We start from the raw sequence: 13,244 nt of genomic DNA, 5'->3' as shown, positions 1-13,244 counted from the left end.
AAAATAAGCAAACCAACTGCCACCATTTATTCTTTGCGAAATACATTTACAATGCAAATACAGTACAAATACTAACAACCACCTCGGAATGGACCTTAGGTAAGGCGGGGGTTGTAAGCTCCTCTGCCAAAAATGCCTCATCTTTTGCCCTCCATCTCACCTGAGCGAGCCAAGTGACCCTTTCTGCTAAGTTTCCAAATGTATGAGTGCAGGATAGGTTCTGAGATGTTCCGGTGAGAGTTAACCCTTCCCCGGATCCCCAGGGGAGGTTCTGACCCCTACCTGAATCCTACTCCATATATGAAGGAGCCTGAAGATTCCCTGCAGGCTGAATGGCACAGTCCCAAGGACAAATCTATCTTATGTAGATGATCAACACATCTCCAAGATATCCTCCGGGGCTGAGCTCACACGGCCGGACCTTTGTATTGCAGGGAGACCACTCCGTGGGGAAGTATCGGTGTCTTCTGTGTCAGAAGGAGTTTAGCTCAGAAAGCGGAGTCAAGTACCACATCATTAAGACTCACTCGGAGGTAAGTCAGCAAAGGACTTTGGGGGGGTGTCTGCCCCCCTGTGAAAGCTGAAAGCTCTTGTGAGGCCTAAAGGAGACTGGTCCCAGTGAGCTGGAATAAATCATTATCCTTTTCTAATAATATAGGAACGAATTTCAAAGTTCCACCTGACTGAAATTAGTCCCCCAGATTTGCTGCCTTATTTTCCAGTAGCTAATTTTTTTGGGGGGGGGGGTTGTGGGGAGGGTTTCATGAAGGGGAGGGGGCTTTAGGCCGTTCATCATACCCTCCATCAAAGGCAGTCTAGGTAACTCCCTCTCAGGGACTGGGCAGATGATTAGGAGTGGCGGAGACCCTCACCCCAAGAGCTTCCCTAAATAGGGCTGCCTTCAGATGTCTTCTAAAAGTCTGGTAGTTGTTTTTCTCTTTGACAACTGGTGGGAGGGCGTTCCACAGGGCGGGCGCCACCACCAAGAAGGCCCTCTGCCTGGTTCCCTGTAACTTGGCTTCTCACAGTGAGGGAACCGCCAGAAGGCTCTTGGAGCTGGACCTCTGTGTCCAGGCTGAACGATGGGGGTGGAGACGCTCCTTCAGGTATACTGGACCGAGGCCATTTAGGGCTTTCAAGGTCAGCACCAAAACTTTGAATTGTGCTCGGAAAGGTACTGGGAGCCAGTGTAGGTCTTTCAAGACTGGTGTTATGTGGTCTTGGCGGCCGCTCCCAGTCACCAGTCTAGCTGCTGCATTCTGGATTAGTTGTAGTTTCCAGGTCAGCTTCAAAGGTAGCCCCACATAGAGCGCATTGCAGTAGTCCAAGCGGGAGATAACCAGAGCAGGGACCACTCTGGCGAGACAGTCCGCAGGCAGATAGGGTCTCAGCCTGCGTACCAGGTGGAGCTGGTGCCCTAGTCCTGAACAGGGACAGGAGTCAGATTTCGTAGAAACAGTACAGCAGCTGGTTGACACCATGCCCCTTGAAAGAGGGGCAGGTGTGCCCTTCGTGTCTCTGGTCGGAAAGCCAAACAGAAAAGGAAAGATTCCCTTGTCGGCCACCGTAGGCAGCAGGAGGGGTCTGTGAGGTAGAGAAAGTCAGCGGCCAGGGGGAAAAGCGGGCACTCCAGGGAACAGTCCTATTTCCTGATCTCCGTGTATTAAGTAGTGGGTGGACATAGCAGACGAGACAGAGATTTCTCCAAGTAGGTCTTTATAAGTAAGCTGGAATTGAACTGAACTGCAAACAGCTCAGCCGGCCTGCTTTTATAGGCAGCCGGCTGTCCACATTGTAACAACAACAGCCCAGGATTTCCCGCCTAAATTAACTTACGTGGACCTGAGTGAAAACCATATATAGTCATATCTCGGGTTGAAGTAGCTTCGGGTTAAGCATTTTTGGGTTGCACTTCGTGGTGACCTGGAAGTAACGGAGCACGTTACTTCCAGGTTTCGCTGCTCGCGCATGCACAGACTCTAAAAATGACGTCATGCGCATGCGCGGAAGTGGTGAATCGCGACACGCGCAGACGCGGGTTGCGTTCGCTTCAGGATGCGAACGGGGCTCTGGAACAGATCCCGTTCTCATCCAGAGGTAGCACTGGACACAATACCCCCTGGTGGCCAGGGTGAGAACTTCCGTACATAACACCGTGTACAGTGGACGCTCGGGTTGCAGATGTGATCCATGCGGGATGCACATTCACAACCCGCAGCGGCGCGTCTGCATGCGCACAGATTGCAATTTGGCGCTTATGCGCATGCACAAAGTGCGATTTGGTGCTTATGCGCATGCGTGACTGCCGAAACCCGGAAGTAACCTGTTCCGGTGCTTCTGGGTTTCGGCTGTCGGTAACCTGGAAAAATGCAACCTGAAGCGTCTTTAACCCGAGGTATTTCTGATTCTAAGAAATGTACTGAAAAGCAGTTCTCTGTTTCTCTGTGTGTCTGGATTCTCTGGGCAGTTAGCCAAATGAGCTGCCTGTTGGCTTTCCTCCCTTCCTAAGTCTCCTTTTGTCTCCTTGGTTCACCCAATATGGGGGAAGGATTTGGGGGCAAACCCCCAAACTGAAGCAAGTGATTGCAGCTCAGAATGGTTCAAGTGGGGATGAGGTGCTTCGTTTAGTTGTTTTTTTAACTTCTGAAAACCGCCACGTTTGCTGGTAGTTGTGGTGTTGCGGCAGAGCTGTGGACGCTGCTATTCCGTGCCGCGTCCAAATCAAGTTCCCGACTCTGTTCTCCTTTCCTTCCTTGAACGCAGAACTGGTTCCGGACTTCCACGGAGGCCATCCGGAAGAAAAAGACCAGCGAGCCGTCCGCTGCCAGCCACGAGGAGAAGAAGAAAAGCACAGACGGGAAGAAGAGGGGGCGGAAGCCGAAGGAAAGGCCTCCAGAATCTTCCGCCAAAAGCAAAGAGATAGGCAAGACGAACCATAAGAAATCGGCAGGGCCCTGGGAGGCCGCGGATTTCAGCCCCGATGAGAGAGAGCGAGGTAACAAGCCCCCCCACAGCAAGAAAGGGGGGTCCAGTAAAATGCCAGAGAAATAAGCCGTCGTTTTTTGGGGGGGAGAAAACAAAACAAAACTCTCTAATGATTAGTTTACAGCCCAGGGTAATGGGGCGGAAGGAAGGGGAGAGCTACTCCCAGTATATGCTGGGCCCCTTCTGCTCATCCCTTTTTTAAAAACGAAAAACCACTTTAAATCACGGGACGTTTTGTTTTCACCACTGGAAGAAGAGAACGAAGCGAGGAACGGCCGCTGTGCGATTCTTCCGTCGGAAACCTCTGCAGATTGTACATAACCCCCTGTGGGTCAGGCGCCCCGTGTCCATGGGCAGGTGGAATAGTAAGGTGGTTTGTCGGCGCCCTCCTTCCTTTCTTCCTGCTTCTGAATTCGAACCCGATGCTGTTCAAGCAAAGAGAGAGAAGGAGAGGGAAAGAGAGCAAAGGGGGTTTTGCTCAAGCAAAGGGAGAGGAAAGTGCAATAGGAACCCAGGCGTAAGCTGGTCGAAATTCTTTTTTAAAAAGCTATTATTATTTGTGGATTCCTTTTCAGGTAGCAGTCATGTGTTAGGAAATAGAGCTGGTGGGAATTTTACAGATGAAATTATTGTTGTGATTGTGGTTGCGAACCAGCTTTCTTTTATAATTTTCATAGGAGATGCTTTTTTACGAAGGAAAAAAGGAAAAACAAAAACCCGATGGGGTCGTTTGACGACGGACGTTTCGGGATTGTCGTTTCGTTAGGTTCTGTTCACGTTTTAAACGTTGCCCTGATTTGGGACCCGGTTCCCCGTTTTCAGTTTTGGGAGCTATATCCTTCAGTTGTCAAGGTTTGGGGAGGAGGGCGGGGAAGGGGGAGGGTTTTGGCAATGAGACGTTTTTGGAAGCAGACCTGTGGGGAGTTTTGAAAATGGCCGTTCTCTCGCTGCGTCAATTCTTGCCTGGGAGTCCCTGCAGGGGTCAATCACAAACTTTTTTTTGTAAGGCATACTTCTTGGAGGGGAAGCTTTGAACGGAAACCGCTTATTGCGGTGCGAAATAAATTTTGAGAACGTTTATTCTGCCTGGAGGAAATATCAAACCATAAAGGAGCCACAGAGCCGTGAATATCTTCTGGGCCTCAGTTCCATCCTCTCTCTTGTTCCCTTGTTGAGCACAGAAGGTCTGAAGTGGGATGTTGAGTCAAGTTTGCTGGAATCTTCCATGTGGTCGGAAATGCTCCTGTGGTGTAGCGCTCAGAGCATTGGATTGGGACCCGAGAAACCAAGGGTCAGATCCTTCACTTGGCTATGAAGCTTGCCAGGTGACTTTGGCCCAGTCACGGCCCCTCAGCCTAACCTACCTCACAGGGTTGTTGTGAGAATAAAATGGGGAGAGAGAGATAGCATGCTGAATGTAATAATAAGCAAGTAAATCAAAATAAAAGCAGAGTTCCTAGTCGCAAGGAGGTTTAACCTCACATTCAGGAAAACACGGGTAGAAGTCATCCTTCAGTCCTTCCTTTCTCTGTAGGGGAAAGTTGGGGGGCAGAGATGGGGTTCGATATTTCCTGCTCATGCAGAATGCCTGAACTTGGCTCGTTAAAACAAGAATACCGGGAAGGTCTCGCCAACTATAATTAAATCATCAGTTGACTTCTGCAGCGCAGGGGGATGCCAACCGTATTGGGCCAGTGGGCGCATTTGGGATTTTGAGGAAATGCCGTGGGCACCGGTCACAAAATGGCCGCCGTGGGGCTGTGGCGTCATCCAAGATGGCTGCTGCGAGAGTGCAGCATGATGCAAAAACAGCTGATAGGGAAGGGGGAGCCAGCAGGATCTGAGCAGAAAGATTGAACAGGGTCTCTCGTGCATTGTGGATTTTTGAGGGGAATTTTGCGGGGACCTTTTTTGCAGGCGCCATTGGAGGTATGGAGGTCTTGGTGACTCCTGCTATAGAGGGTGGGAAGTGTACTTGAATAGGATTGGGTGTGTCCTGGCATGTTATATTATGTTAATTCAGCATAATGAACACCTCAGCATTTACCTCAGCTGGTCGGGCTTTGAGTTGAAACCAGTCTCTCCGCCATCACATGGCGAATGGAACCAGTATGTGTTGCCCAGTATCAGGAATCCCCAGAAGTGCTTTTTGGCTATATCCTAAACCGCCAGATTTAGGCCACAGGGAAAATTGTCTAGGTTCTCAGTAAGGTTATAAACGCTCTTTCCGCCATCTCTGAATTTTCAAAGGATAGACACCTCTGGCCTAAGGGACCGCTTTTGGGATCAAGGCTGGCTACTGTTTCTGCCTAGAGGGGGGTTAAGGCACAGGTAGCTTTGTTGAACTACAACTCTCATCAGCCAAGGCCGGCATTGAGAATGGTCAGGGCTGCTGGGAGTTGTAGTCCAGTGATGGAATAATGGAGAAATCAGTCCCATTTAACTTTGATGAAGGTGTAGCTCTAACAGTCTTCCCCCAACCTCATGCCCTCCAGATGTTTTGGAGTACAGCTGTTATGGCTGATGGGAGTTGTCGTCCAGAACATCTGGCGGCCACCAGGTTGGGAGAAACTGAGTTGTACCAACCCTGTGGTATTTGGCAGAAGAAGTCAACTGGAAGTCTTTGAAGCCTAGAAGACACTTTGGGCCTGTCTGCTATCGATGCGGTTGGCAAGTCTTGGGGTTTGAATTGACGATTTTAAGCTTCAGGGTTCCTAGGAGAAGGAATGGGATGATTAAATGAGGAGCCATAATATAGGATGGCAGTGTTCACATTGAGAGCTTTTGGCATTCACACACACATTCATAGAATCAGAGTTGGAAGGGGCCTGTGGATCATCTAGTCCCACCCCCTGCAATGCAGGAATCTCAACTAAAGCATCCATGACAGATGAACATCCAACATCTGCTCAAAAACCTCCAAGGAAGGAGAGCCCACCATCTCCCGAGGGGGTCCGTTCCACTGTCAAACAGCTCTTGCCATCAGAAAGTTCTTCCTGGAGTTTAGTTGGAATCTCCTTTCTTATCACTTGAAGCCACTGGTTCGAGTCCTACCCTCGGGAGCAAGCTTGCTCCATCTTCTATGTGACAATATTTGAAAATGGCTATCATATCTCCTCTCAGTCTCCTCTTTTCCAGGCTAAACATGCCCAACTCCTTTAGCTGTTCCTCATCTTGAGCTCCTAGTTTCTTTCCCTTAACCAGCCAAAATGCCATCCTTCTGAATTAAATGTGCAACCCACTTGACCTCTGTAGCTGCAACAACCCAACAAGGCAGAAGTGCTTACGGAGCATCAGTTTGCTTGTTTGTTAGCCTTGTTTGCTTCTTGAAGTTTGCACTGCTGAAGACACAAGCTGCTCTGCCCCCAGTTTCAGTTCCACAGTTTGTACTGAAAATCGGGAAACGCCAAAGGGGCTATCGGCACCTGTCCTGCCCCATTATTTTCCAAATGGTCCTGGGGTTCATGTGAAAGTGTACTAGAGATCCGTAGTGGTCCCTTCAAGGTGGCCGGGGCTGATGGGAATCTGGAGGGCACCAGATTGATGAAGCTGGCTTTAGAGTGATGTGCAGACAAGGCCAATAGCAGCATGACAGAAATGCTTTTCCTACACCAGGGTAAGAGAAAGCCGCAGTATCTCCAGAACACCTTCCATGCCTTCTGCTCTTTTGAACGATTTCTTGTCTCCAGCCTTTGACGCTATCGTCAAAGTAATATCTAATTTAATGGTTTTAGCACAGGGAAAACTTGGGGTGGAAGCTACCGCCTAATGAATAACAAGGCCGAATGATCTCTCCCATCCCCTCTCACATTGAATTTCAGAAGGTAAACTTTTTTTGTTAATTAAGCTCCTGCCATTATTTCTCTCTCTCCAGCAGTTCATAGTCCTTTCTTCACTCTGCAAAGACCTCATTCAGTAATTTCAGAGGGGCGGGGAAATCATTAACGGCATGCCTAGAAGTGTCAGCTTAACTCTTTGTCAGGCTGACTCCCTGGGGAAATCTAAGGCTGCGTGGCCTGTCTTGGCAGCTGAATTAAAACTTCCGCATTTTGCCCAGTCAGAAGGACTTGCACTTATTTAATCAAGCCCCTCAAAGTCTTGGGTCTGTTGGAACCAAGACGCTGGTTACTTTTTTGTGCACAGAGAAGCTTTTCCTTGGCCGGTTCAGTGCAGAGAAGCCACAGATGCAAGACCTACCAACTGCGGCACCTTTAACAAGATAGCTGCCTCTTTTTGCAAAAGTCTCTCAGTCTTTGAAAAGCAGGAAGGAGGAGGAAGGGAGCAGAGTTCAGCGGTAGACCACCAGATCTACATAACAGGGCCATCCGCTTCAATCCCTGGAGCCTGCAATTAAGTGAGGGACATCTAGTTTGCTTATGCATCTCCCGAGGACTGCTCCACACCAGATGCAGCCGCAACCCGGTGTTCTTGCCAAGTGGCCAGGATTGGCACAGTTTTGCCAGCTCAGGGTGGCAGGCAGGTGCACCTGCACCAAGCAGGTCTTTGGCCACATTCAAACACTACATTTTCATGAGTACGCTTAAATCGTCTTAAGGTCCACACTTTTAAAAATTGTACAGTTCAAAATGGCCCTGCAGTGGTACCTCTGGTTGCGAACGGGATCCGTTCCAGAGGCTCGTTCGCAACATGAAAAGAGCTCAACCCACTGCGGCACGTCTGCACACGCGCAGGTTGTGATTCGCCGCTTCTGCGCATGCACATGATGTCATTTTGCGCTTCTGCGTATGCGCAAGTGGCGAAACCCGGAAGTAACCCTTCTGGGTCGCCGCGGGACATAACCTGAAAGAACGTAACATGAAGCAAACATAACATGAAGTACATGGCTTCAACTTTTTAATCCACCCCCCCCCCAAACCACAGCTTTCTCAAATACCATACTGTACTGTGCTGGTCCAGGGGGGAGGTTACCGTGGGGCGAGGTCCAGGACCTGAGTTGAGGGTCGGCAGACAGCCCTCCTCGGGCGAAGCGGGGTCCACAGCGGGAAGCCGGGCAAGGACAGGAACTCTGGGGGAAACAGGACTGGATGCTGGCCGAAAAAGCTCATCAACGACATTGCTCCCGCAACCTGGGACCGGGCTGACTGGCCTTTATCTTCTCTGAGGCCAGGGGCGGTCCCGGCCCCCAGGAGACCTGCCTCTCCTGGCCTTAAGGCGAGCACTCCTCCTGGGAGAAACCAGTTCCCTTCGCCTCTCTGCCCTGAGCCTCTGCAGTTCAGGAGAGGCTGAAGGGTTACTGGGCCCAGGGGGAGACTCACCTGCAGGCCCTGAGTCCTCAACCACCTCTGGAGCCAGAGTGGATTCACCTGGTGCCTCTCCTGAGGATCCGGCACAGGTGCAGGTGCTTCAGCTTCAAGGCCCTGCCCCAGTTCAGCCGGCCCTGGAGGCGGGGACTCCTGTGCAGGCTGGGATTCCTCCGGTTCAGCCTCTGAATCGGATTCCCAGGCCATCACACTGTACTATGTTTCCTTCTGTGGGAACAAGGGTTGCTTTTTCTCTGTATCCGTATTTGCATACCCGTATTGGGACCATAGGGAGTGGGACATGGTGGATGAGAGAGTACGGGTTACGTCAGCCCTGCAGAGTAGCGCACTGCAGTTATGCCCGTGGGTGGGGTGGGTGGGTGAGTGAAGTATATGACAATCCTGCAGGGTAGTCTATAGAGTTGTGGCACCATATTTTGAGCACTTTTTGGGGGGGGGGGAATGCAGAGGGGATGAGGGGAGGGCTCTCAAGCTCACGGTAGGAGCAACACAGGGTGGGGAAAGGGGCGATTAATTCATCATATGGGGGGGAGGGATCTTGTGGGTAGGTTGCTGCTGCTTGCAAACAAATAAATGGATATATTCGTTTCAAAAGGCTTTTGCACAAAAAAAGGAAAGGGGAGAGAAGAGGCAGTGGAGGCTGTTTCAAAATATCAGATGAGGTAGTGACCTTTGGTCAGGACCAGCCCTACCATTAGGCAGGTGGGAAAAGCAGTCTTTTTGTGGGTGCCACGTAGCCTGGGTGTTCTAAGCTAACCTGCTGCCCTCAGTTATAGAACAGGATACTGCCCCATCACCAGTGCTGGTGTTCAGCCAGTCCAGTCGCCTTCCATACATGGAATTGGGAAGAGACCGCCATCTTGTCCTTTGCCTCAGGCGGCTAAATAATAATAATAATGAATTTTTATTTATACCCCACCCTTCCCGGTTCAGGAAACTGGGCTCAGGGCGGCTAACAACAAATTTAAAACACTTAATTGATGCTACAAAAAAAAAAAGAGCATAAAATACGGTATAAAGCATAAATAACAATAAAATCAAAAATCAAAAATCAATCTAGGGGGGAAATGTCTTAGTTTTGCCACCACTGAAGAAACCACTGTAAAGGTGGATCCGCGATCCCTCCTTAAAGCACTTAAACCCTTTGCTTCCCCTCCCCAGATTGATTGTTTACCACGTGGAAACGGGTTCAGCAGCGGTGGGGAAAGGGGAAAGCACAGAACTACAAAGTTGTGCTCAGATGCAAATGCCGCAGATATAATTAGCTCTCGCTTTGCAAGCCAAAGCCGTCCTCTGTGCTCCACAGCCTCACTTTATAGATTTGCTACCTGTGGTTTTAGCAGGCGGTTGGTAAAGAACAAAGCGGATGGAGGGGGAAAGGTTGTTTTCGTTTGTTGAGCGCTTTAAGTGGGTAGGCCAAAGGCAGCCAGAGATAAATAGCAGCTGATAATATCTTGCCTTTTAACCCTGGAAACCTGGCAGCTGGGTAAGCCATCCTACCTGACTGTGGCGCCAGGCCTAATAGAACTGGCTCACCTGGCAGAGCAGCACTGGTCCACAGCAATAGCCTCCTGGCAGCAGCGCCACTGTTGCTTACTGGTTGGCTGGCTGTGATGGTGAGGTTTACGCTGTGCAGTTGCCCCAATGAGAGCACCAGATTGCCTCTTCTGTGCTTGGCCAACCTAGCTGCCTTACGCCTCCTGGTAAATGGCAGCAATTCCTGTGCCAGGAGGCTGTTGCTGTGGTTGTGCCACTCTGGGAGAACCATTCCTTGACTTTAGTGCGGACTGTCTGAATGAATAGTTTGGTGGTATAGCATCATCTTGTGCATTCAGGAAGTCGCAAGTTCGCTCTGCTGCATTCTTCCTTATCCATGGTCCGCCCAGGCTGCCTCACTGTTCCATCCCACCAGAGTCGCTTCCTTCCTTCCTTCATTCCTGCTTGTTTCCTTCTTCGCTTTTCCTGACTTTAAAAAGTCTCCTTCCTCCCCTTTCCTGTGTAGTTCCAGAATAATTGGAAGGACAAGCCGAGAACAAGCCAACGTGGGTGCTGTACCCTGATGTCAGATGATTCCCAGTCCCAAATATAACCCCCTACTCTGTCCACCCCTAGTTCTAGCATCCATGATTACCCCATTCACCTATGGCGAGCAACAGTCGGGCTGATGGCGACTAGGCAAGGATCCTTCCAATGGGAGAGAGCTGGTTCATTCACAATGTGTCCTGCTGATGATAAAGTCAGGTCTGGGCAAGGCAGCGAATGGAAATGGTTTTGCATGCTTCCAACGACGTGTTTGCAAAGGTTACGCTTTCTGCTAGACAAACTCCAGGGCTGTGCAATGCTTTGCTTTTCTCTCAAGCCCTTGCATTATCTCAAGTAATCCAAATAACAAGTCGCCAATGTTATTATCTCCTTATTGCAGAGGGAGGTTAAGACTAAGAAGCTAGTCTAATAAGCCAAGCCAGTGAGTTCATAGCTGTGCTGAGATTTGAGCTGGGAACCCGTAGCTTATTTGCTTAATGCAAGATCCCTTCCATTTACGGCTTTGGGACGGAAATGTAGCCTCCCTAGAGTACATCTTGTCTACTGATGCATGGGGATATCATGGCAACATCTCGTCTCCAGAGGCACGAGTGACATATTTCTGGTGTCCTCCAGAGGCTGGCTGCAAAATAGACTTTGCCGGTTGGGTCGGACTGCACGTTTTCTCGCTGGTTGTGTGCGATAGGCATTCGCGTCACAGGCATTCATTTCCTGGGGATTCAGGGGGGGGGGAAATGCAAAATCGGGCCTTTGCTCTTGTGCATTTCTGCTTATAGACTGGTGCAAACGGATTGTTAGTGAGAACAGCCAAAATGTCTCTAGGTGAAAAGGAAGTGAGAGTGAACTGCAGCCATAAGCAGAGTTTCGATTTCATGAGTACTTCGGATGAATGGGGCTGTAACCTGGAGGGGAGCACCCAGGGTTGCAAGCGGCAAATCCTGAAATGTGGGAGCTTTTTGTGACAACCCCCACAGCCCTGCCCCTCCTAAGAATATACCGCAGTAATGAATTTTTGCCTACTGCAGACATTAGGGCTTCAGTAACGAGCCAATTTGTTTCTTATCCCCAACTCCCGCCTTGCTTAACATGCAGGCTGGCGAAGAGTTCTGTTGAACTCCAAAGCTTACTGTCATGTGACATTTTGATAGATGAAATACTGTAATAAAAGGAATGTTGAGGTTTGTCGGAATAAAAGTTAGCAGTTCAGCCCTTTAGCTATTCACGCTAATGTAACGTACCTCTTCTTCTGCTTAGCTTATTTCAGGTGTAGGAACCCTGGGATTCTCCAGGGGCTGTTGCATTGCGGTGCCCATCACCTTTGACCTTTGGTCATGCTGGCTGGGGTTGGTGGGAGCTGGAGTGCAAATGCTCCCTGTCCCTGGCTTATTTGGTGGGTTGTTTTTTCCCTCTTTTATTTGGCATGCCAAGGAATGGCAAGAAACGGCCCAGGAGACGATGCCATCACCGCTGCAGTGGAATGCGTGCTGGCGCTTCATTCATGCCCTGGGAGTATCCCTCCCAATTTTGGCTCCCGAGAACCACCTCCAAGCCACTCCTGCTACCTCAGTTTTCTTAATGAAAAGCTATTCACCTCAACCTGTCGTTGATTTCGAGTGGTGTACAGAGAATGAAGCAGTTCAGGACCCCTGTGAGTTGCCCAGTCCAACATCTCATTCATGTCTGTTTATCCGAGTTGCATGTTTGATTGGGGGATGCCGAGTGAGATAAGTCGAGAAGGGCCCTCGACACTAGCTCACGCGTGATCCAAAGGAATGATCTGGGCCGTGGTCCCCAAACCTGGTGCCTTCCAGATGTTGCTGGACTATAACTCCCATCATTCCTGACCATGTTGTTGGCGGATGATGGGAGCCGGAGTCCAACAATCTGAAGAGCACCCGGTTGGGGAGGTGAGCCTGGACCATGAATTCTATTTCTTCGGCTTCAGAACCTTTTCTTCCCAGTCCTACCACCACTCCCGGGGCTCAGAGCCGCCTTCCCTGAAGCGTGGTGTAGTGGTTAAGAGCGATAGACTCGTAATCTGGGGAACCGGGTTCACGTCTCCGCTCCTCCGGATGCAGCTGCTAGGTGACCTTGGGCTGGTTGCACTTTCTGAAGGTTCACAGCCTCACTCACCTCACAGAGTGTTTGTTGTGGGGGAGGAAGGGAAAGGAGATGGTTAGCCGCTTTGAGACTCCTTAAGGCAGCGGTTCTCAACCTCTAGGTCCCCAGATGTTGTTGGACTACAACTCCCATCATCCCTGAGCTCTGGCCTTGCTAGCTAGTGATGATGGGAATTGTAGTCCAACAACATCTGGGGACCCACAGGTTGAGAATCGCTGCCTTAAGGGGAGTGAAAGGCGGGATATCAAGTCCAAACACTACTACTACTACTACTACTACTTCTTCTTCTTCTTCTTCTTCTTCTTCTTCTTCTTCTTCTTCTTCTTCTTCTTCTTCTTCATCCCTTGAGGGTTCCTCCTACCGCTCCTCTGTGCCCAACCTGTCCCTGACATGATGCTTCAATCTTCCAACACTTTTGTTTCTTGGGGGTCTCCCACTAGGCCAAGGGTGGGGAGCCTCGGGTCCAGGGTCCCAGTTTCCAGGCCCCTCCATCTGGTCCTCAGGAACTCTCACCAGGCCACGCCCCTCTCAACAGGCCACACCTCTTGGGCCCAGCTTTGCATCTTGGGTGGAGGATAAAGGGTGTGTGTGTAGGAACTAGCCTACTTTTGCTTCTGGGCCTCCCCCACCTACCACTGGGATGTAGCCCCCCAGAAGAGGAAATGGCCCTCAGGATGGCCTAGACTGTGCAATAACTCTCTTTGGGGGAGAAAATCTAAAGCCATAGAGCGTCGTCCTCTCGGGGAAAGCCATCAACATCTTTGGACTCTTGTCCTGAAGAAACTAGATGTATTGCAGCCTTGGAGCCGATGG

The 13,244-nt window shown here is 50.2% G+C and overlaps 1 protein-coding gene and 1 long non-coding RNA gene across 9 annotated transcripts in view; one reads left to right on the top strand and one right to left on the bottom strand.

The window, feature by feature from the left end:
* ZNF512B (zinc finger protein 512B) overlaps positions 1 to 4,063 on the top strand; it is a 49,933-nt gene extending 45,870 nt beyond the window's left edge. For all 8 annotated transcript variants that reach the window (XM_083744246.1, XM_083744250.1, XM_083744249.1 and 5 more), the window contains exons 16-17: positions 435 to 533; positions 2,764 to 4,063. In XM_083744246.1, the coding sequence (XP_083600372.1) occupies positions 435 to 533; positions 2,764 to 3,051 (387 nt within the window). In that variant the 3' untranslated portion in view covers positions 3,052 to 4,063. The remainder of the gene's footprint in view (positions 1 to 434; positions 534 to 2,763) is intronic.
* A 1,242-nt stretch (positions 4,064 to 5,305) lies between these two features.
* Positions 5,306 to 12,412, bottom strand: LOC310847223. The gene is made up of 2 exons (XR_014565678.1): positions 8,457 to 12,412; positions 5,306 to 7,883 (listed from the first exon to the last, which is right to left on the bottom strand). It is a non-coding gene; the product is annotated as an uncharacterized lncRNA (long non-coding RNA).
* Positions 12,413 to 13,244: the final 832 nt, after the last annotated feature.

Source organism: Podarcis gaigeae (assembly GCF_964106915.1).
Source record: "Podarcis gaigeae genome assembly, chromosome: 6".
Classification (NCBI taxonomy): Eukaryota; Metazoa; Chordata; class Lepidosauria; order Squamata; family Lacertidae; genus Podarcis; species Podarcis gaigeae.
The sequence above is the reverse complement of the archived record's forward strand: the minus strand, read 5'-3'. Positions and strand labels throughout refer to the sequence as shown.